General features: G+C 35.6%; 1 protein-coding gene and 1 pseudogene across 1 annotated transcript in view; both read right to left on the bottom strand.

Moving 5' to 3' along the window:
• The window catches only part of GABRB1 (gamma-aminobutyric acid type A receptor subunit beta1), a 473,522-nt gene that overhangs the window by 34,346 nt on the left and 415,903 nt on the right, over nt 1-23,273 (bottom strand). The window contains exons 6-7 of the mRNA XM_049790155.1: nt 2,723-2,860; nt 2,460-2,612 (exon numbers count right to left, since the gene is read on the bottom strand). Of these exons, the coding sequence (XP_049646112.1) occupies nt 2,460-2,612; nt 2,723-2,860 (291 nt within the window). The remainder of the gene's footprint in view (nt 1-2,459; nt 2,613-2,722; nt 2,861-23,273) is intronic.
• Nucleotides 18,378-18,476, bottom strand: LOC126033195 (uncharacterized; annotated as a pseudogene).

Genomic DNA, 23,273 nt, shown 5'->3' with positions numbered 1-23,273 from the left:
CTGATCTTAGTAGAAATACCATAGAATGGTAAATATGGTGTAGTTGAGAGATGGTTTTTAAATGACCTGGACTGATAGAAATACTCTCATGTATAGTCTTACTTTTAACATAAAATTTCAATCTGATCTAATATAATTCTAGCTAATGTGCTTGACAGAGACACATGATTTATTTTCAAATTCATTAATCCCATTTCTGTTTGTACTCCTTGAAGACAGAAGTCTAAGCATAACCAAATTGATGAAGCTTGAACGTTATTCCTACTGACTGTGGATAATATTCTATAATTTTTCGTTAAACAGTCATGCTTATATTCAAATAGTATGATTTGATAAACTATTTTCCTTAGTAAATGTTGAAAGGAAAGATTGACAGGAGGTAGCCATGACTAAAACATTTAAATGATTCTAGCAGGGCCTGGGAGCTCAGTGCCAAAAGTAAGAAATGGGCCGGAGTATTAGCACAGCGGGTAGGGTGTTCGCCTGGCACATGGCTAACCTGGGTTCAATCCCCGCATCCTATATGCCTCTCCCCCAGAAAAAACCTCCTTCTTGTGACTGCCAGGAGTAATTTTTGAGCACAGAGCCAGGAGTTCCTCTGGGTGTTTCCCAAAGACAAAAACAAAGAACCCCAAAATGAGAAACCATTATTAATATTGTACAGGCTGAAGCGGTGGTGCCCACGGTAGGGCATATGCCTTACACATGCTAACCTAGGACCGACCGAGGTTCAATCCCCCAGCGTTCCATATGGTCTCCAAGCCAGGAGCTTTTACTGAGTGCATAGCCAGGAGTAACCCCTGAACATCACTGGGTGATATTGTAAACCAAAATATTGAAAATTAAACAAAGACACAAAACCCAAAAGTTCTTGCTTTATATTAAATATTTATGGGAGTTGTGTTGTGGAGACACCCGCGTGCATAAATCATGGTCCTGTTCTTTGGTTGACCTATTGCCTCATAAAATATCTAGTGTCCCATGCCTCGTAGCCACATGTATAAAGCATCACATCTTGGAGGGAAGTGCACGCTCTGATGGAGGGTGTGGTGCTTGAATGTCTTATGAAACATTACCATTAGTCTTTTTTAAAAGTTATTTTCCTAAAATAAAATTGTTTAAAGAAAAAGATTGTAAAAAATATGTGAGCACTGGGATAATATATAAAAGCCCTGGGAAGCACCTGTGTGAGCACCACAAATGGAGTGTTATTTTCAGGGCCATGGAGATAGTACAGTGGGGATGACTCCTGCCTTGCATGTGGACAACCTGGATTCAATTCAATACATACCATATGTGATAACCTGATCCTGCCAGGAGTAATTCCTGAGTTCAAGCCAGAAATGACACCACTGGGTGTGACTCCAGAACAAAACAGAACAAAGCTAAAAAAAAAAAGTGGGTACTCCAGTGAGTACCACAACCAACTATGTGAGCTATGCAACAGGGCATATGTGCTATATTCCTGACTCCCAGCAACATTAGCTAAAAAAGACAAGGGAAGGAATTATAAAAGAAAAAAAAGGATGGGGCATGGTGAATTAGCTCAAATAACTCATTTCAATTCCCATCATTGGATGATTCACCGAACCTGTTATGCCTGGCTTTGCTGGGTCAAATAGCAGTAGTAGTGGTTAAATTGTAGAAATGACACTTGGCAGTAAGAGTATATAGATCACTTAATTCAGTTGGGTATATTTGGAAAAGGTGTGTGTGTAAACCCCAAAGTGATAACTGAAATGGTATCAGTATCAAATTAGGCAAATTTTCTCATGCTTAGATTCTTTAGATACCTGATATTTTCTATTTTTTCAAGAAATCCTTAAGTCTCAGTTGTAACTCTTCAGTTTGTAGCAATTACTCAACCAAGGCAGGATTAATTCCAACATTAATTTTCTTAGGAAGGAAACCACTTTTATTCTGTTCTGTTACCATCATTAATATAACTGACAAAATGTGTGCACTTGATTCAAATGCAAGAAATTCCATTTAACAGAGACTCTGATCAGTATGATTTAACTTTAGTTAATATTTCCAAGATAGTGTACCCCAACTATCGACATAACTTGCAAGTGGCTGTGAAGTGGTGGTTTGTAGTTTCTCTGAACTCACTTGTAAATAATGCATTTTAAATGTTTACCTGTGTAAAAATAAGGGATCAAATTTGAACTCACCACAAATTTAGTAGAATTATGGTAATGAGAATTTCAAAATATTTTTCTGCAAAGCCCTAATATTATGTTAAATATACTCCAAGATTATCATTTTTATTTTGCTAAAATGTTAAAAAATACAATCTTGTAAACACTTACTATATTCTTAACTGCTTATTTTCAAGCCCTGTTATGATAATCTAGGTTTTTGGCTAGCTATGAGAGAAGTCCTAGCCTATAATTCCAAACATTGATGACTTGAAAGGTATAGCCCATCAGCTTTCTGTGGTTTCGGGTATGTATTACCTAGCGCCACTCTGGCTGCAGAAGCATCATAGTTGATCCAAAAAGAAACCCAGGACAGAATTGTAATCAGTGTGGAAGGCATATAGGTTTGCAAAATGAAGTAACCGATGTTCCTTTTTAGACGGAAACTTAGCGACAGTCGTGGATATGCCCCTGAATTAAAAAGAAAAAAAAAAGACAAAAAAATCAAACCATCACTTAGCCGTAACCTTTACTTCACCTTTACTTTATTTCCTAGTTCATTTTGGGAGAAAAATCCTCACCTGTTGTGAACTCAACCTTCTTGGAAACCATTTTATAGTCAACAATTGAAAATTGGGGAAGTTCAATTTTATTCACTCCAGTTACTGCTGCCTCTCCTCCGTTCCAGTAAAACTCAATGTCATCAGTGGTATAGCCATCTGAAACCAAGACATTGAACAGTGTTCAATACAGATCAGTTGATCAAGAACTTATTTTGAAGACAGCCTGGAATGTGGAGAAAACATTCTCAGTGAGTAATTGTAAAGTGACTTTTCTATAATCAAAATGCATGTAGGTCTTCTTTAGCTTGTTATTTTTGTGTTATGTTATGTTATTTTTGTTATGATTGTGGAAAGATGATTTTGATTTTGAATACATATAATTTGATCATTCAGTATAATGTAATATTTTGAAGATCTTTGCTTTTATTATGTATACCAATGGGTATTCTTGGGTTAGATTGGGAAAAGACTGGTTTCTATATGCGTGGATATTAATTTTGAATATGCAGCATCTCACAATAGCAACAAGAACAATTGAACATATATTTGTTAAAATTTAAATAGAAAATATAAGACTATGTGTATAATCAAAGACATTAATCAAGACATTATATTTGTATTTATTTTGGAAATATATATGTGCAATATATATCAATATTCTTTGATTATAGATTATAAAGCAATGAACTATCAAGCAAATGAACACACACATATATTTTGGTTTGTGGCTCACTCATCTGTGCTCAGGGCCTATTCTGTGCTTAGGGATCACTCTTAGCAAAGCTCTGGGGTCAAGATTGGTACTGAAAGTAGAATTATGGTTGGCTTTTTTGCAAGGTAAGAACCTTATGAATTGAACTATCTCACAGGCCTTCAGCCAAATTCGTGTTTAATATTACTTTATTTTTTAATACTTATGAACATAAACTCTTGTTAGTTGAAGGCAAGATTGTAGAAGACTATAGACTACAAGGAAGAGTTTATCCTGAAGGCCTTTCTCTTTTGCATTGCTTCTGACCCCATTGTTATGATCTAGCAGATATAGATGAGAAACCTGCATATAATGAATGTATGTATGTAATTGAAAACGTAAAAACCGTTTAAGCGAGAGTAAAGGCTGTATCTTTCATTTTCTAGAGAAAAATATTATTCTAAGTCCATTTTCTATTTATATTTGCTTCAAATAAAATAAAAAGCACTAAGCCTTTTCAATTAGACTTAGGACCATGTTTCAAAGGTAATCTTTTAATACAGTGGATATTATGCTGACCTACTTTTGATTAAAGCTAGTAATACTTTTGTCAATAGATAAAGATAATATATTTATAATTTAAATGTCAAGAGATCACCATTTGTCACTCCAAGAATGTAAGAAACTTTAAGCTATATTGCTAATTTTCTCCCAATGAGAAATAAAACTGTCAACTTTATTGCTTTACATGTTTTTAACAACTTTGCAAAAGGCTCTCTTTTAAATTTTTATCCATCTACATATTAACTGAAAACTGCTTTATGTTTGTTAATTTTCCAGCCTACAGATATTATCATTTACTCTATACATTTTAATTTATTTTATTTTTTTGATCTTTAAACCATCACCTTCTAGGACCAAGAACTTACCCTCTCTTCAGGGATAATCTTTCAGATGCAATACTTTATTTTATAATATACCATATATGAATATAGGAATAGAAGATATTTACTTCTATACTTAACCCTAAGAGGTTACCCATTCTTTTTATCTATAGAACTTACAATGACCTACAAAGGACACATTGACATAGGTCATGACTATGCAAGGCTGAGCTTCTTAACATCATTCTGAGAAAAAATAATATTTGAACTTAAGAGAATGAGAAGACAAATCAGGGACTGAAAGAAAATATTTTCAAATAATAAATTTGTGTATGTGGTTTCTAAAAGCACAAAGAACAAACCCAAGGGTTGGGGAATGTACTCTGCTTGCAGATGCTCAGGATTGATCCCCAGGAACATATAGTATCTTGAGCACTATTGGGGTCAATGTTTGAGCACAAAGCAGAGTAGCCCTAGTTCTATTGGTTTGGTATAACTCCAAACCAGAAAAAATAAAACGTAGACAATTCTCCAATTATAAGTAAACAACCATTAAAAAAGTTAGACTTTAACAAACACCTTACCAATAATGATAAAAAAGTAAATAAAAGATGCTCTAATTCTATGTAATCAGGGAAATGAAAATTAATACAGCAATGACATCGAGACCTTATAGAAGTAGATGGGTTCTACTTTGGTCAAGATTTTGGCAGAGAAGAGTTCTGCTTTCTAACATTGTGTATTCTTATGAAGTTGACTGGACATTTGGGTGACAGGTGACTACATGACACTAGAAGATTCTGGTTGAATAAGTAGCAGAAAGGCAGTATCTTAAAAATTCTGGAATTACTTGTGATTCTCTCACCACAACATAGAAAAAGAAAATGAGATTCCAGAACTCTTCTGATCTGTATCTTTTCAGAGTCATAAAAGACCTATCAATCCCAAATCAGTCAGTGAAGTGATTCACTATACCTGTGAGATTAAGAGCAAATCAATGGATTTTAGAGAATAACACATTCCAGAAAACAAAGGATCATTTCTCCATTCAAATATTTTATTTATGATGAATGAATAATGCCTCAGCAACATCTGTGCAGTAAAGCAGGATGGGTAAAAGATTCTTTATAAGAGATAGTGGAGTCAAAATTAGTACTAAATGTTTCTAAAAAATCTTTTAGCAAGCCAAAGCAATGGAATCCAAATATAAATATCTCCTTTGCCTGACTTAGTTGAAGATGGATTTTTAGACTGGCATCTCTCCTATGCTTGGCTCACCTTTTTTTGGGCGGTTGGATAATTTTTTTCTTCATGCCTGGTCCTTGTTAGGCCATTTACAGAACCAATAGACTACTGACTTGTTCTGAATAAAATTGCTCACAGCACTTCTTTAAGTTGGCTGGGAGAATATTTGAACAGGAATTATTTGTTAAAAGAAAGTTCTTAAACTCAGTATATAGAGACTTTCAGTGAAGGGAAACACTATTTAAAGCTCAAAGTCTGAATATGAACTTTTGCCCTTGGCCAATTTGGAGCTAAATCATGGTGTGATTTTTCATCTCATTATGCTTCTGAGCAGTGTGGCCTTGGGGAAGAGATTCTAATTTCTAATAGACAGTCATTTCTAATCGACAGTCTGAAAGAAGGAATGATAGATTATATGTTCAACTTCAGAGATGCTTGTCAGAGACACCTGCTTGTACACTTCTTCTTTCTAAGAGAACTAATGAAATTTTCTCTGACTCTTCTCCTGTCTGTCACAGATTCTCTGGATCCAATCTCTCATATTTCCAGATCTGCTAAATGAACCTTAGTTCTCTGAGACACAGAACATCACTATCTCTAAATAGGCCAGGGAAGTCAATGTAAAAGATATTCAACATTACAATACATGTATTTTGAGGACCTGTATTTGTTTACCAATACAGGAGACATCAAGAAAATGCAAGATACAAAAATGCCCTCTGCATGACTATGTTCTTTGTAGCACTATTTCCAATAGCCAGAATCTGAAACAACCCAGATATCTGACAACAGATGAGTGGTACATATACACAATGAAATACTATTCAGCCATCAGAAAAATAAAGTCATGAGATTTTTCTATACATGGATGCACATGAAAAGTATTATGTTGAGTGAAATGAGTCAGAGGGAGAGAGATAGACACTCAATTGTCTCACTCATCTGTAGGATTTAAGAAAAAAAAGAGAGACAATAGAGATGAGGGCCAGTAGGACCTGCCCATGATATGAAGCTTACCACAAGAGTGATGAGTGCACTTAGAGATACAACTACACTAACAACTATCATTACACTGGTAATGAGTGAGAGAAGAATTCCTACCTCAAATAAAGTCAAGGGGTAAGGGTCGAGGGAGTTGGGGGTCATTGGTGGTGGAAATATTGCACTGGTGAAGGGGGGGGTGTTCTTTTTATGACTAAAACCCAACTACAAACATGTTTGTAACCATGATGCTTAAATAAAGATATTATTATTTAAAAAATAAGAAAAATCATATAAAGAAGAAAAAATGCAAGAACTTACTAACTTATTAAGTACAATTAAATGATTTTTAGGTTCTTGTATCCTAACACAAATATAAAAAAATAAACATAAAAAAATCTTGTTGAGGGCTGGAGTAGGGCATTTGCTGTGCATGTGGCTGACCCAGGAGGGATCTGGGTTCGATCCCCAGAGTCCCATATGGTCCCCCAAGCCAGGAGCAATTTCTGAGTGCAGAGCCAGGAGTAACTCCTGAATGTCACTGGGTGTGGCCCCCCCAAAAACAACCAACTAAAAAAAATCCCTATTTAGTAGAGGGAGTTAGATATGTTTTTACAGTGTATTTGACCAGTTGAATGGAGCAGAATTTTTTTTTTTTTTAGTTTCAAAAAGTTTTTATTGAGAAATTCTGCATGCAAGTATCCACATAGGTCGGGAGGATACAAATAACACAACTAATAAAACAAAAACCTTAGAACGATATTATTTATAATAGAGAAAATAATATGTGGCATGAATAGCATAAAGTTATGATGATGATAATGGAAACCAATATTTTACTGTCTATTTGTTCAATTAGACATTTTTGTGAACAAGAGAACAGAATAAACTCTGAGTATATTTATAGATCCAATAAAATTATCAGAATTTCAATAAAAGTAAAACTGGGAAGCCGCTGAACTCTGCTGGAACTCAGATGCCAGCACCCCTATCTGCCTGTCTTTTGTGCTGTGCTCCATTTTCGGCCTGATTTAATCCTGTGTGTGGCTCATCTGCAGATGGCTCACCTTCCCTGGAACCTTCCCTGGAGGTAAATTTACAAGCCCAGAAAGGGTGGAGCCAGAGGAGCACGGCCACTCTGCTTCACTTCCTGGCCGTGTACATCATTTAGCCAATGAATCCAACCACAACACATAAAAAAACCCACAATACAAGTGTGACAATGGGGAAACAACGCAGACTAGTGCCAGACATAGAGAATGACAATGGCAACTCTGATGACTTGAACATGACCAACCAACTACTCAGTCTCTCAGATAAGGAGTTTAGAGTCGCAATATGGAAGATGTTCAAAGAACTCAAAGAAAATATACAAGAGAACATTAATAAGAATCATGAGAATATGAAGATAGAAATCAGAAAACTCCAAAACGAAATTTCAGGTTGAATAACAGGTTTGAAAAACTCAGTAGATGAATTGAAGAAAAACATGGTTGAGCTTTCCCACGGGTTAACAGCAGTTGAAGATAGAATTAGGACACTGGAAGATGAGATGAATAACAATTCCATACAGCAGAAGAAATTTAAAAAAGCCTTAAAGCAAATGATCAAACAATGGAAAAATTACTCAAAGAATGGGAACAGATGAAAATAGAAGTCTATGATAAGCTCAACAGAAACAACTTAAGAATCATTGGAGTCCCAGAGACCCAGGAAGAAAATCTCCAGGAAGAATCAACGGTCAAGAACATCATTAAAGAGAAACTACCAGAGCTCATGAATACATGCGATCAAATCCTGCCTGAAGAGTACCAATTAGAAGAGACCCCAGAAAAAACACCCCAAGACACATCCTAGTCACAATGATGAATCCTGCAGATTGAGACAGAATTCTGAAAGCAGCAAGATCGAAAAGAGAAATTACATTCAAGGGAACATCCTTGAGATTTACTGCAGACCTGTCACCAAAAACATTCAAGGCCAGAAGGCAGTGGTGGGACATAGTGACAAAACTCAATGAAATAAATGCTTCACCTAGAATACTGCACCCAGCAAAACTCACTTTCAGGTTTGAAGGAACAATACATGGTTTCACAGACAAACAACAGCTCAGAAACTTTACAGACTCAAAACCATTCTTAAAAGAAAAACTGAACAGCCTACTTTAAGACAAGACTGACCAACAGACACACCAAACTTTGATATAAAGATGGCACTAACTCCCAGGACAATTCTTTCTCTCAATGTCAATGGACTAACTGCACCTGTTAAGAGACACAGAGTGGCTAAATGGATCAAAAAACTCAATCCAACCTTCTGCTGCCTACAAGAAACAACTCTGAATAGTCAGAACAAACATAGACTCAAAATAAAAGGCTGGACGGAAATCATCCAAGCAAACAACACCCATAAAAAATCTGAAATGGCCATACTAATATCAGATGATGCAAACTTTATACTTAGGAAAGTTGTAAGGTACAAAGATGGACATTTTGTATTAATCAAGGGATACGTACAGCAGGAAGAAATCACTCTCCTAAACATATATGCACTGAATGAGGGGCCAGCAAAATATTTAATAAAATTGTTGACAAATCTAAAAAATAATATCAATTACAACACAATAATTTTGGGAGACCTCAACATGGCATTGTCAACACTTAACAGGCCAACCAAACTGAAACTCAACAGAATATACTAGACCTGAAAAAGAGAAATGGAAGAAAAACCTAGTAGATATATACAGGACACTCCACCCCCAGAAGCCTGGATACACATTTTTCTCTAATGTACATGGGACATTCTTCAGATAGACTACATTCTAGCACATAAAACATACCTCCATAATATCAAGAGGATAGAAATTTTGCAGGCTACCTTTGCTGACCTTGACAAGGCCCTGAAATTATATGTGAAATACAAAGAAACACAGAAGAAAAACTTTAATACTTGGAAGTTAAACACCTTAATACTGAATAACTAGTGAGTCCGAGATGAAATCAAAGAGGAAATCAAAACCTTCCTGAAAACAAATGACAATGGAAACACAAACTATCAGAACCTATGGGATACTTGAGAGGAAAATTTATAGCTTTGTAAGCACACATCAGGAAAGAAGAAGGGGCATACCTGAATAGCTTAATGTCTCAGCTCATAGAATTAGAAAGTACTTAACAAAAGGACCCAAATATAGGGAGACAGAAGGAAATAACAAAGCTGAGAGCAGAAATCAATGAAGCGGAAACCCAAAAAACAATCAGAAAGATCAACAAAAGCAGAAGTTGGTTCTTTGAAAAAATAAACAAGTTTGATAGGCCACTGGCAAAACTAACAAAGAAAGAGAGAGAGAGAGAGAAAAACTTGATAACTCGTATTAGGAATGAAAAAGGAGAGATCACTACTAATATGGTAAAGATCCAAAGGGTAATCAGAAACTACTTTGAGAAACTCTATGCCACTAAAAATAAAAACCTAGAAGAAATGGATAATTTTTGGACTCTTATAATCTTCCACGGTTGAATGAAGAGGATGTACATTAACACACCTATCACTATTGAGGAATTTAAGACAGTAATCAAATGTCTGCCCAAAAACAAAAGTCCAGGCTCAGATGGATTTACTAATGAATTCTTTCAAACCTTTCAAGAGGAACTTCTACCAATCCTGGGAAGACTCTTTTATGAAATCGAAAAAACAGTAACACTTCCAAATAGCTTTTATGAAGCCAACATCACCTTGATACCGAAATCAGACAGAGATGCTACCAAAAAAAAATTACAAACTAATATCGCTGATGAATACAGATGCAAAGATCCTCAACCAAATCCTGGCAAATAGGATTCAATGCCTCATTAAGAAGATCATCCACTACGATCAAGTAGGTATCATCCTAGGAATGCAAGGCTGGTTTAAACATCCATAAATCTATCAAAATAATACACAATATCATCAACAAGAAAAATAGAAATCACATGATCATAATAGATGCACAGAAATAATTTGATAAGGTCCAACACCCATTCTTGATCAAAACTCTCAGCAAGATGGGAAAGGAAGGAACCTTTCTCAATATAGTTAAGGCCATCTACCACAAGTCAGAGGCAAATATTGTCTTCAATGGAGAAAAACTAAAAGCCTTTCCTCTAAATTCTGGCACAAGACATGGCTGTCCTCTCTCACCACTCCTATTCAACATAGCAGTGAAAGTACTTGCTATAGCAACTTGGCAAGAAAAAGATATCAAGCGAATCCAGATAGGAAAGAAAGAAGTCAAGCTCTCATTGTTTGAAGATGACATATTACTCTACTTAGAAAACCCTAAAGTCTTTATGAAAAAGCTTCTAGAAACAATAGACTCATATAGCAAGGTGGTAGACTACAAAATTAACACACAAAAATCAATGGCCTTTCTATACACCAACAGTAATAAGGAAGAAAAGACATTAAGAAAACAACCCCATTCACAATAGTGCCACACAAACTCAAATATCTTGAAATCAAGTTGACTAAAAATGTGAAGGACCTATACAAAGAAAACTATAAAACTCTGCTCCAAGAAATAAGAAAGGACACGCGGAAATGGAAGCACATACCCTGGATTGCCAGGATTAACATCATTAAAATGGCAATACTCCCCAAAAAATTGTACAGATTTAAAGTGATCTCTTTAAAGATAACCATGACATTGTTCAAAGAAGTGGATCAGGCACTTTTGAAATTCATTTTGAACAATAAATACCCTAGAATAGCTAAAGCAAACATTGGAAAAAAGAATATGGGAGGAATTACTTTCCCCAACTTTAAACTTTAAACAAAGCAATAGTTATCAAAACAGCATAGTATTGGAATAAAGACAGGCCCTCAGATCAGTGGAATAGACTTGAATACTCAGAGAATGTTCCCCAGACATACAATCACCTAATTTTTGATAAAGGAGCAGTAAATCCTAAATGGAGCAAAGAAAGCCTCTTCCACAAGTAGTGTTGGCACAACTGGCTAGCCACTTGCAAAAAATTAAACTTAGACCCCCAGCTAACATCATGTCAAAAGGTTAAATCCAAATGGATGAAAGACCTTGATATCAGACCTGAAACCATAAGATATATAGAACAACACTTAGGTAAAACACTCCAGGACTTTCAGACTAATGGTATCTTCAAAGAGGAAACTGCACTCTCCCAGCAAGTGAAAGCAGAGATTAACAGATGGGAATATATTAAACTGAGAAGCTTCTGCACCTCAAAAGAAATATAGCCCAGGATACAAGAGCCCTCCACTGAGTGGGAGAAACTATTCACCCAATACCCATCAGATAAGGGGCTAATCTCCAAAATATACAAGGCACTGACAGAACTTTACAAGAAAAAACCTCTAATCCCATCAAAAAATGGGGAGAAGAAATGGACAGACACTTTGACAAAGAAGAAATACAAATGGCCAAGAGACACATGAAAAAATGCTCCACATCACTAATCATCAGGGAGATGCAAATCAAAACAACTATGAGGTACCACCTCACACCCCAGAGATTGGCACACATCACAAAGAATGAGAACAAGCAGTGTTGGTGGGGATGTGGAGAGAAAGGAACTCTTATCGACTGCTGTTGGGAATGCCGTCTAGTTCAACCTTTATGGAAAGCAATATGGAGATTCCTCCCAGAACTGGAAATTGAGCTCCCATACGACCCAGCTATACCACTCCTAGGAGTATACCCTAGGAACACAAAAATACAATACAAAAACCCCTTCCTTACACCTATATCTATTGCAACACTATTTACCATAGCAAGACCCTGGAAACAGCCATGATACCCTTCAACAGATGATTGGCTAAAGAAACAGTGGTACATATACACAATAGAATATTATGCAGCTGTCAGGAGAGATGAAGTCATGAAATTTTCCTATGCATGGATGTACACGGAATCTATTATGCTGAGTGAAATAAGTCAGAGAGAGAGAGAAAGATGCAGAATGGTCCCACTCATCTATGGGTTTTAAGAAAAATGAAAGACATTCTTGCAATAATAATTTTCAGGCACAAAAGAGAAAAGATCTGGAAGTTACAGCTCACCTCATGAAGCTCACCACAAACAGGGATGAGTTTAGATAGAGAAATAACTACGTTTTGAACTATCCTAATAAAGAGAATGTATGAGGGAAATAGAAATCCTGTTTAGAGTACAGGCGGTGGTCAGGTGGGAGGAGGGAGATTTGGGACATTGGTGATGGGAATGTTGCACTAGTGATGGGTGGTGTTCTTTACATGACAGAAACCCAAACACAATCATGTATGTAATAAAGTTGTTTAAATAAAAAAAATATATAGAAGAACACATAGGTAAAACACACCAGGACTTTGAGACTAAAAATATCTTCAAAGAGGAAACTGGACTCTCCCAGCAAGTGAAAGCAGAGATTAACAGATGGGAATATATTAAACTGAGAAGCTTCTGCACCTCAAAAGAAATATAGCCCAGGATACAAGAGCCCTCCACTGAGTGGGAGAAACTATTCACCCAATACCCATCAGATAAGGGGCTAATCTCCAAAATATACAAGGCACTGACAGAACTTTACAAGAAAAAACCTCTAATCCCATCAAAAAATGGGGAGAAGAAATGGACAGACACTTTGACAAAGAAGAAATACAAATGGCCAAGAGACACATGAAAAAATGCTCCACATCACTAATCATCAGGGAGATGCAAATCAAAACAACTATGAGGTACCACCTCACACCCCAGAGATTGGCACACATCACAAAGAATGAGAACAAGCAGTGTTGGTGGGGATGTGGAGAGAAAGGAACTCTTATCGACTGCTGTTGGGAATGCCGTCTAGTTCAACCTTTATGGAAAGCAATATGGAGATTCCTCCCAGAACTGGAAATTGAGCTCCCATACGACCCAGCTATACCACTCCTAGGAGTATACCCTAGGAACACAAAAATACAATACAAAAACCCCTTCCTTACACCTATATTCATTGCAGCACTATTTACCATAGCAAGACTCTGGAAACAGCCAAGATACCCTTCAACAGATGAATGGTTAAAGAAACTGTGGTACATCAGGAGAGATGAAGTCATGAAATTTTCCTACACATGGATGTACATGGAATCTATTATGCTGAGTGAAATAAGTCAGAGAGAAAGAGAAAGATGCAGAATGGTCTCACTCATCTATGGGTTTTAAGAAAAATGAAAGGCGGGCCCGAGTAATAGCATGGAGGTAAGGCGTTTGCCTTTCATGCAGGAGGTCATCGGTTCGAATCCCGTGCCCCATATGGTCCCCCGTGCCTTCTGGAACAATTTCTGAGCCTGGAGCAATGAATAACCCCTGAGCACTTCTGGGTGTGACCAAAAAAACCACAAAAAAGATAAAAAAAATGAAAGACATTCTTGCAATAATAACTTTCAGACACAAAAGAGAAAAGAGCTGGAAGTTACAGTTCACCTCATGAAGTTCACCACAAACAGGGATGAGTTTAGTTAGAGAAATAACTACGTTTTGAACTATCCTAATAATGAGAATGTATGAGGGAAATAGAAAGCCTGTCTTGAGTACATGCAGGGGTTTCATGGGGAGGAGGAAGATTTAGACATTGGTGATGGGAATGTTGCACTGGTGATGGGTAGTGTTCTTACATGAATGAAACCCAAACACTATCATGTATATAATAAAGTTGTTTAAATAAAAATTTTTAAAAAGAAAAAATAGTAAAACTGGGTCAAAAGGAATGAAGTGACTAGGTAGCCATTACAGAGTGGGGTAAGACATGTAGGCAGGCAGATAATACAAATTAGTCAAATTATTCTCCTGTAAACTTGTATTCATATAATTCTGTGTTTGTCTTGAACAAGTTTGGGATATATTAATTTTTAGGCTCTGAATTCCTTGAGATCAGAGATTAACTCCCATTTTATATGTCAGTGTATAGCATTTACATAAAACCTGCAGCTATATATTCAATATCTAATATCCAATAAAAGTGTATAGATTATTCCATTCCTGTTTCTCATCATCAGGACTTTTGACTTTGTGTCAATCTTGACTATTACTTGACAGCTAACTTACATATGTGACTCATTCAAAGATTTTATCTTTCCTAAGTACTATATGACAAGTGCTGTAAAAGTTTGAGTGATATCAAGATGAATAAAAGGGTATTTCAGAAAGAAACTCATTTTTGAATTCTTCTATTGAAGGCACTATGTGGACTGATTTCCTTAACCTTATATTCTAATCTCTCTCAGAAATCTCCAAACTGAAGTTCCAAGATCTCTTACAACTAAGGTTGTGGAGATGGCATAGATTACCAGAACTGTCAGTGTCATTCATTTTGAGTGACTCATTCTGAGTCAATCCTTTTGCTCATATGCATAGATGAATCTAATCAGAAATTCTGGTTTCAGCTTTCTGTGATTCTAAAGTTCACAGAGTAGCCAGAACTACCAAATAATAGATCAGTTTCTCCATTTCTTTTGGAGTTCTGGGAGTCATTTCTAGGTTACTAGCACAAAGTTAAATACAGTCCTTTAATTTTATAAACAGCAGTTTTCTATTGTGAATCTCCTGATTAATCTAACCATATGGGCATCTTCCTCAGAAAATAGGCTAAACACAGTTTCGCTTAAAGGGAGTATTTATTAGCTCAGATTTTAGATTCACAGAACTTTTCGTTAAAATTTGTATTGTGACTTGTGCACAATAAATTTGTGCTTTCATTTGATCTTTCTGTATGCACAGTTTGCTTTCTCTGCTTAGAACTGATGAGGCTGGGATCCCTGTCTCCATCACCACGCGAAGTGCTGCCACAGGGAAGAATGGCTAAATAGGAGAAGGCATAGGAGGAAATGAGACTCATTTTATTCTGATCATGCAGTAGTGCTATATTACTAGTGAGTGATGCTGGGGCACTAGGTGGTCCCAGATGCTCACAGTTTAAGAAGTAACACACACTTTAGTAATTCAGGAAACATCTGCAATGGTATCTCAAATAGGTCTCAGACATAGCATATGGCTGTTTGTAAGCTTTTAATTATTAAAATCCTTTATTCTCTCTCCTTTTTGCTTTTCCAGCATTTCCATGTTTTGTAACCAATTCTCTATATTAAGTTTCCTTTTTGGAAAAGAAATGGAAAAACTACTGATCTATTGAACAACTAAGTGATACATGGCAGCCTTAGGTTGGACTCCAGTGATGGGAAAATTATGGAATGTTTGAAAGTCAGAGTGAGAGTTGAGAGGAGAGCAGGTATCAGGTAAGATAATATCCTATCTTTGGCCATTGTTTGACATAGTCCACCACGAGCTGGACTATGGCATCAATCAATAAAGATTTTTAGCAACTCAATAACATGCAATCAAAGGTCTGAGTGTTTGTTTCCAAGCCCACCCACACTATTTAATTAAAATCTGTTAACCTTAATGCTCAAGGAACTGAGATAATTATGGATGATTTGAGAGGGAAAGAAGAGGATTCTCATTACATTTCAGGTAGAAGCTTGGATTCTCATGGGAACAATAGCAGCAGCTGGAGCCAAGGAAAGAATAGAGGCCCAGAAATACACTATTATTCAAAGGTTACACAAGAACATTTTGCCACAGAGAGTGAACATCAATTTACTCACACCTAAACAACCTATTTACCAAAGGTTTTCCATTATGAAACAGTGACTTCACACAGTGTCTCAGTGCCTGAACACTTGGATACCAAGATGCTGTTTCTTAGCAACAATAACTACAAAGAAGCTCTCAAAATTTTCTCTCAGCCCCTGGGACTTCTTAGTGGTACAAAAAGTACAGATAAAATTAAGTTGATGTCAATGGATAAAGATGCATAGAGATAGTGCAAATGTAGAAGAATCTGGACACTAGTGTGCTTTCTTGCTATTAAGAATACTTTATTTTGGATGCCCTTTCTTATCTGGAAATAAAAACTACTCCCTACTGTGCTTAATAGAGCTGGTAGGATGGTACTTAACTGTGTTTTCTGTAATGTAGAGATTTAAACTTATAATCCATGAGTGGGCAGAAGTAAAAGCATTTCCCTTTGTGGAGCAGCCACAATCTCAAGTTTCTTGGTGTGGGGGCTCACTTGGTTTAGAATAATTGTTAAAATATTCTCTCCTTTGCCATGGTGAAAAGTACAGGGTTAGGTAATAAGACAAGTCTAAGACTATTAGCTCACAGCAATTCCCTGGGCATTTATTGGCTCAGAAATAGGCAGATGGCCCAAACTGGTTCTGTCCTCAATATCAGAATTCTATTTGAAAGTTGGGGGAGAAAAACCGTTTTCTTCTCTCTTAGCTGTTGGCCACCAAGAAATTCTGAGGTAAAAATGGACGGTTCAATTACCAGATGGGCCAGTATGTACCCTTCCTGTTTATAGTAGTCTTTTCTTGCATCTAGTGCCCCCAATCATACTCTTAGTTTCAATGGTTCAAAAATGACCTATTAAAATAAATTTACTAAACTCTCATTTCCTCTTGCAGCTACTCCTTATAGGAGAGGGCAAAAGATATTAGAAATTGATCTATATGTCTTCCCTTATAGCTGTGTTGATTATTTTGGATGAGTTGAAGTGGGGCCGGGTACTGCAGTGCTAAAGAGATATCCTGAACTTTTTTTTAATTTGGCCACACCCAGAAGCACCCAGGGGTTACTCCTGCCTCTGAGCTTAGAAATCACTCCTGGTAGTCTCGGGCGATCATATGGGATGCTAGGTTTGAACTAGGGTCGGCAGCATGCAAGGCAAATACCCTACTCATTGTGCTATTGCTTTAACTCTAATGAACTATTGATTCTGAACACAAATCTGACCCCTGGATAGAACAAGGGTTGACTGTAGTGGCCGTATGGAATGCAAGTGGCTAACCCCCCTACCATCTCCTTAGTCCTATAGATTTTTTATGTTCATGCTTATTTGGTAATTGAGATGTTCCTACGTCTCAGGAGCAGATAGGAAAACCAGCAGAATTTAAACTTTTCAGTAACCTATACCTCCTAATCCCATTCATTTCCAAAGGCAATTTTGGATTCTTTGCTCATCTGTCTCTTTATGTCCACAATATCCTAAGAAACAGAAAACCAACCACAGAAACTAAATGTTTAATGATGATATTCAAGAACTTTAAGTACAAATTTCTGTAACAGTTCATTTCAAGTTTGACTCCTATTTGACAGCTCTTGGTTTGAGTGGTCATTCAATCACTAGGCATTACCATCTCACCTGTTTTTCTCAATTATATAATCAATTAGGTTTTTAAGGTATTCATCAGAAAAAATGCCTTTACAACTAGTACAGATTCATCTGCTTGAAGATCATTTATCATCCCTTCCTTGTCAATCAAACCCTTGATTTAACAGAAAACAAATCCAGTGCTTTTTCTATATGACAATACTTTCCCCTCTTAAGTATACTTTTCATGATAATTCACAGACATATCCAAGATCTGGTCTTTCCTAGGAAATCCTCAGGCTCATAAGCTTTTCTCAGTTATTTTTTTTCAGTTTTCAATGATTCTCCTAGAATGATGGAGCCCATATTGTGAGGTGGCCAAATCTATTTTTTTCTCTTCAATCTCCTTTAGAATTGCCTGGCTCCTTTCCCTAATGCATTAATACAACCCTAGAATTACTTTAGCCCTGGTATTTGAGCCACTCCTGATTGATTTAGGGTGCTATATAGATCTGTAATAACAACGGATTCTTCAGATTTAAAATCCAAGAGTTCTGAAATATTTTTCTAATTTCTTAAACACCTTTTAAGGGTTCTCCTTTTCCCAAACCAGATTTGATTTACTAGAAACTAGTCGGGATTCTCAGATTTCACTCTAATCTTGCCAAGTTAGGCATCTCTTACATTTTAAAGAGATATTTTTCTTTCTTTCTTTCTTTTTAGGGGCCATGCTAATCTTCTCTGTATCATTCCAATTTTGGTATATGTGCTGCCCAAGCAAGCACAAAAGAGATATTTTTCAAATGTAGTGATTATGCTACCTACATACATATTCATTAGTAAAGTTAAACTCTTAAAATTCCACAAAATGGTAAATAAATATAGTGGTTAGTTAATACATATTTTCCAAAACTGTATAATTAATTATATAAAATTAAAAGTTAAATTTACATATACTTAATATGTAAATTAAAGTTAATAATGCAATTAATAATATACTAGTCTATTTAAAACTTTCGTGAAATAGTTAAATCCTACAAATATACAATTTAAAAAGAATGAGGATAAAAGAATTAAAATGAATTTAGAGACAAATCTGAATAAGCCTATTATACACAAAGTCTAAATATATGTTTTATCTTCAAAAGGGATTGTCTCTGTGTTAGAAAATATTATACTCTGGATAGTGCATAAGAATCTGCATTATAAGATAAAGACTTGAATAATAGTGCAGATTGTAAAATATGTTTTGGAGTCATTTCTGGATTTAAGGCTTTTGAGCAATTTGTAGTACATGGTGATTGATTGTGAAATGACTTGGTTGGACCCCAGATATCAATAGGGTTCTGATGTATTGTCCAAGTTTCCATTAAAGCTTTCTTTCATTGGATTATATCTGATTCCTTTTATATTTCTCAATGGTGGCAATCTTGCTTCCACCATTAAATCTCTTGACCCTATTTGTGACCTATTCTGACTTCCGAATGACTAGCCACCTGTAATGTCTCAAGGTTCTGCCAGTAAGGATGTATAAAATAACTGTAGCCTTTTTTTTTTTACCCAGGTAAATTCTCAGAGGCTGAGCATCTGCCTGAGTCCATTCTTATCTTCATCACCATTTTCCTGGCCCCAAGATGATGAAATTATCATGTGCTCTGTGGTCATAATCTTTTCTCCGTGGCTAGTTAGGAAGAGCGGGGTTTTTCTTATTCAAGTCATTGCTGTTCTTTAAAAGCCACAGAAGTTCAAATTAGCTTTCTGACAGTCACATTATATTATTTCCTTTGGGCTCAAATACAGGAACTAACACTGTTCCCATTAATTTTTATCTAATTCAATTTGATTCACTGTTCTAGCCTGTTGAGTATTTTTAAATCCTTATTTTCTCAGCCTTTTTGTTTCATGTTAGTCTCTAATCTGATATATCTGCTCTTTATCCTTATTTCTTTGGCTGAGACAACTGAAATGTCAGAAGCAGAGATAGAGCTCTGTAACACTCTCTTGGCAATATCCCTTTTTGGTCGCTAATTAAAAGTCTTTAATAAAAATGTTTCAGGATGGTACCCTCATGCAGCCATTTAATATCTGCCAAATTGTTTTTATCTTGAGTATGCATATATATATTAATCAATAAATTTTCTGATTCACTGACTTTGCAATTTTATTAAATATGATATTGAGGTCTTTTGTTTGTTTAGAAAAATCAGGCTGTTTTTATAGCTTTATGAACCTTTCCTAGAGGTTCCAGGGCTCAAATCTTTCCTAGATCAAATACCTATCTTGTTTGTGTCAAGAATTTAGAATTAATATTTTTACCTTCTAAAACAATAGAATAGTTTATTATTAGTAGTATAAAACATTTTGCATAATAACTTTTGACTTAAGCCCCTTTTAATACATTTTCTTTCACAATAACCAGATTTTAAAATAAGTGCTAAGGGACTTTTTACTGGTGAATATTTTCTAGGAAAATAACAAGCACAAAGTAGAATCTGTGTTGATGTATGGACAAAATCAGTGCTAAAGTGGAAGAGAATCACACCTGAAGAAGCTAAAAAATGATTAAGTATTTGTTTCATATATTCGTTATTTTAAGCCATAAATGTCTTAAAACAACCACTTGTATTTATTTTTAGTAATAGTCAAAGGTTAGACTGTTTTATGTCTCAGACAAAAATATGCATCCACCTATTTTTAATTTGTTTGATCAAATTATTATTTGGGCTAGCTGCTCAAATTTTCTTGAGTGGTCTTGGAACAATTTGACATCAAGAGTGCATTTAGTGAACTTTCTATGTTGTTACACTTTCTTCCTTAAACACACACACGCGCACACACACACACACATACAACTGGTGAGGGGATTGGAGTAATAATATAGCAGTTAGGATGCCTTGTATATGTCTGACCTGAGCTTCAACCTCAGCATCACACTAGGAGTGATCCCTGAACAGAGCAGGAGTGATCCCTGAGCACAGAATCAAGAATAAGTTCTGAGCACCATCAGGTATGGACTCCAAAGAAAAACAAAGAATAAAAACATGTGAAAAATTAAATAAACCTTAGCTTTTAATTCCTATAAAAGTGAATCACACAGTACCTCAAATAAATAAAACCATGTACTTATTTCTTCAAGGTTCTATGATAAATCTTTGCTTGAAAATGTTAATATTGGAGAAGTATCAGAGTTACTATGATTTACTGTCACCAATAGCAATTTCTATTGTGAATAAAAAGTAATATAAAGCCTTTTCTCCTTTGAAATTTTTTTTTTTGTTGTTGTTGTTGAGCAGCAAGCCACTTTTATTAGCCAGAGTTTACATAAATCACCTGAGGATCAGGGTTCAGTAATTAAGGATACTTGTGCTACTTAACTCAGAAAAGGTTAAGGAAAGGAAAACGTGATTTTACAGGTGTATGACAACATATCACAGTCTAATGTAGCCACTACTATTTGAATTTATGTCTTTTTTTTATTTAAACACCTTGATTATATACATGATTGTGTTTGGGTTTCAATCATGTAAAGAACACCGTCCATCCAGTGCAACATTCCCATCACCAATGTTCCAAATCTCCCTCCTCCCCACCCGACCCCCGCCTGTACTCTAAACAGGCTCTCCATTTCCCTCATACATTCTCATTATTAGGACAGTTCAAAATGTAGTTATTTCTCTAACTAAACTCATCCCTGTTTGTGGTGAGCTTCCTGAGGTGAGCTGTAACTTCCAGCTCTTTTCTCTTTTGTGTCTGAAAATTATTATTGCAAGAATGTCTTTCATTTTTCTTAAAACCCATAGATGAGTGAGACCATTCTGTGTTTCTCTCCCTCTCTCTCTCTCTCTCTGACTTATTTCACTCAGCATAATAGATTCCGTGTACATCCATGTATAGAAAAATTTCATGACTTCATCTCTCCTGACAGCTGCATAATATTCCATTGTGTACTCTGAAATTTTTTTATTGTGGAAAAGTCCTTTATTCCTGTATTCCCCAAACAAAATTTACCATTGACTAAATCTCAGGCAAATTTGGTACCAGTAAAAAAAAACAAAAACAAATTTGGGGGCCAAAGCAATAGCGCAGAGGTAGGGCATTTGCCTTTCACGTGGCTGATCCAGGAAGGACCTTGGAAGGTCCTTCCTCCAGGAAGGTTTGATCCTTGGCATCCCATATGGTCCCCCAAGACAGGAATGATTTCTGAGTGCATAGCCAGGAGTAACCCCTGAGTATCACTGGGTGTGGCCCCAAAACCAAACAAACAAAAAACAAAAACAAATCCAAGCCTACTATAGAGAAGGAAGTTCTCTCTGATTTTGACAAATACCTATTAGATGACATATAACTTTATGTTTCTAACATGTGAATAGCCTTTGAACCTCTGAAGGTAAATAAAATAATAAACAAATAAAATAGAAATGCAGGTAATTTCCAGATAAATTAAATGCAGCATTGCTTTGATCTTAATGCTCTGGTAATGTTTTTGTTTGCATAAAGCCCTAAACAAATATAAGCTAAAATCCAGTAACTTAATTAAATTTTTATGACCGTATCATGTCTTAAATGTGAAAATAGTTCAGGATATATTTCTGAAAATTTTATTCTGAAGAACCATCATGGTATTTTCCCCCAATTATATGTGAATCTGCCTCTTATTGTCTACTGAATTATGTTTTGAATTGAAACTATTTATTTTTCATATGAAATATTCCAATAAAAACAAAAAATTAACCAGCTATGGTAAAATATTTATAGTATGTTGTTAAGAGAAAATAAATTTACTAAGATAAATGAGCATGTGTGCATATATAACCAAAAATAATATAGAAATGGTGAATATCTAGAAATTATCTAACTTATGGGTGAATATTCAACTATAAAAGTTCGTGTTTTCCAAAGTCAATGACAACAGAATCCAGATATCCAATCTACAACAAGCTATATACAAAGGGGAACTGTTACTCTAGCAGTACAGGGGGTCAAGGAGGGAGGTATGAGATGCATTTTGGGAACAGGAGTGATGGGAATGGCCCTAATTCACTGTCACTATGCACCTTAAATGTAACTGTGAAAGACTTGTAATTCACATTTGTCACTATATAAATTACTTAAAATTTAAAAAAGTTCCTATTGTTTATAAATTAGACATTATTTGTCAGCCTTTTTTAATCAAGCATGATGCCAAGCCTTAGAGTTTCCTTTTAAAAAAAAAACCAACCTTATGGAAAACAGTGACTTATGTTCAACACTACAGAGCAAGAATTGATCACTTTGTGTTTTAACATTAATTTTTAAAAGAAAAGATCTCTAAAAATTGTTCTAGAAATTTCCTAACTGTATTTTGAGAAAGTAAATTTCCCATGATTGAAAATTATTTAAATAACCTGTAGAGGGCACTCAAGACCTTCCAGATTTATATGGAGTAACTTATTTCACAATGTTATTCATCACTTGTGGTAGATTTTTTAAATGAGGATTTTAGATTTGAATCACCGATTTTCAGAAAATTTTATTTAAAAAATAATTTTTGTCTAATGATACTGTAATAATTGCGATTAATATACCTTGTCACAAATTCAGAT

Source organism: Suncus etruscus, chromosome 16 (genome assembly GCF_024139225.1).
Source record: "Suncus etruscus isolate mSunEtr1 chromosome 16, mSunEtr1.pri.cur, whole genome shotgun sequence".
Taxonomy (NCBI): Eukaryota; Metazoa; Chordata; class Mammalia; order Eulipotyphla; family Soricidae; genus Suncus; species Suncus etruscus.
The sequence above is the reverse complement of the archived record's forward strand: the minus strand, read 5'-3'. Positions and strand labels throughout refer to the sequence as shown.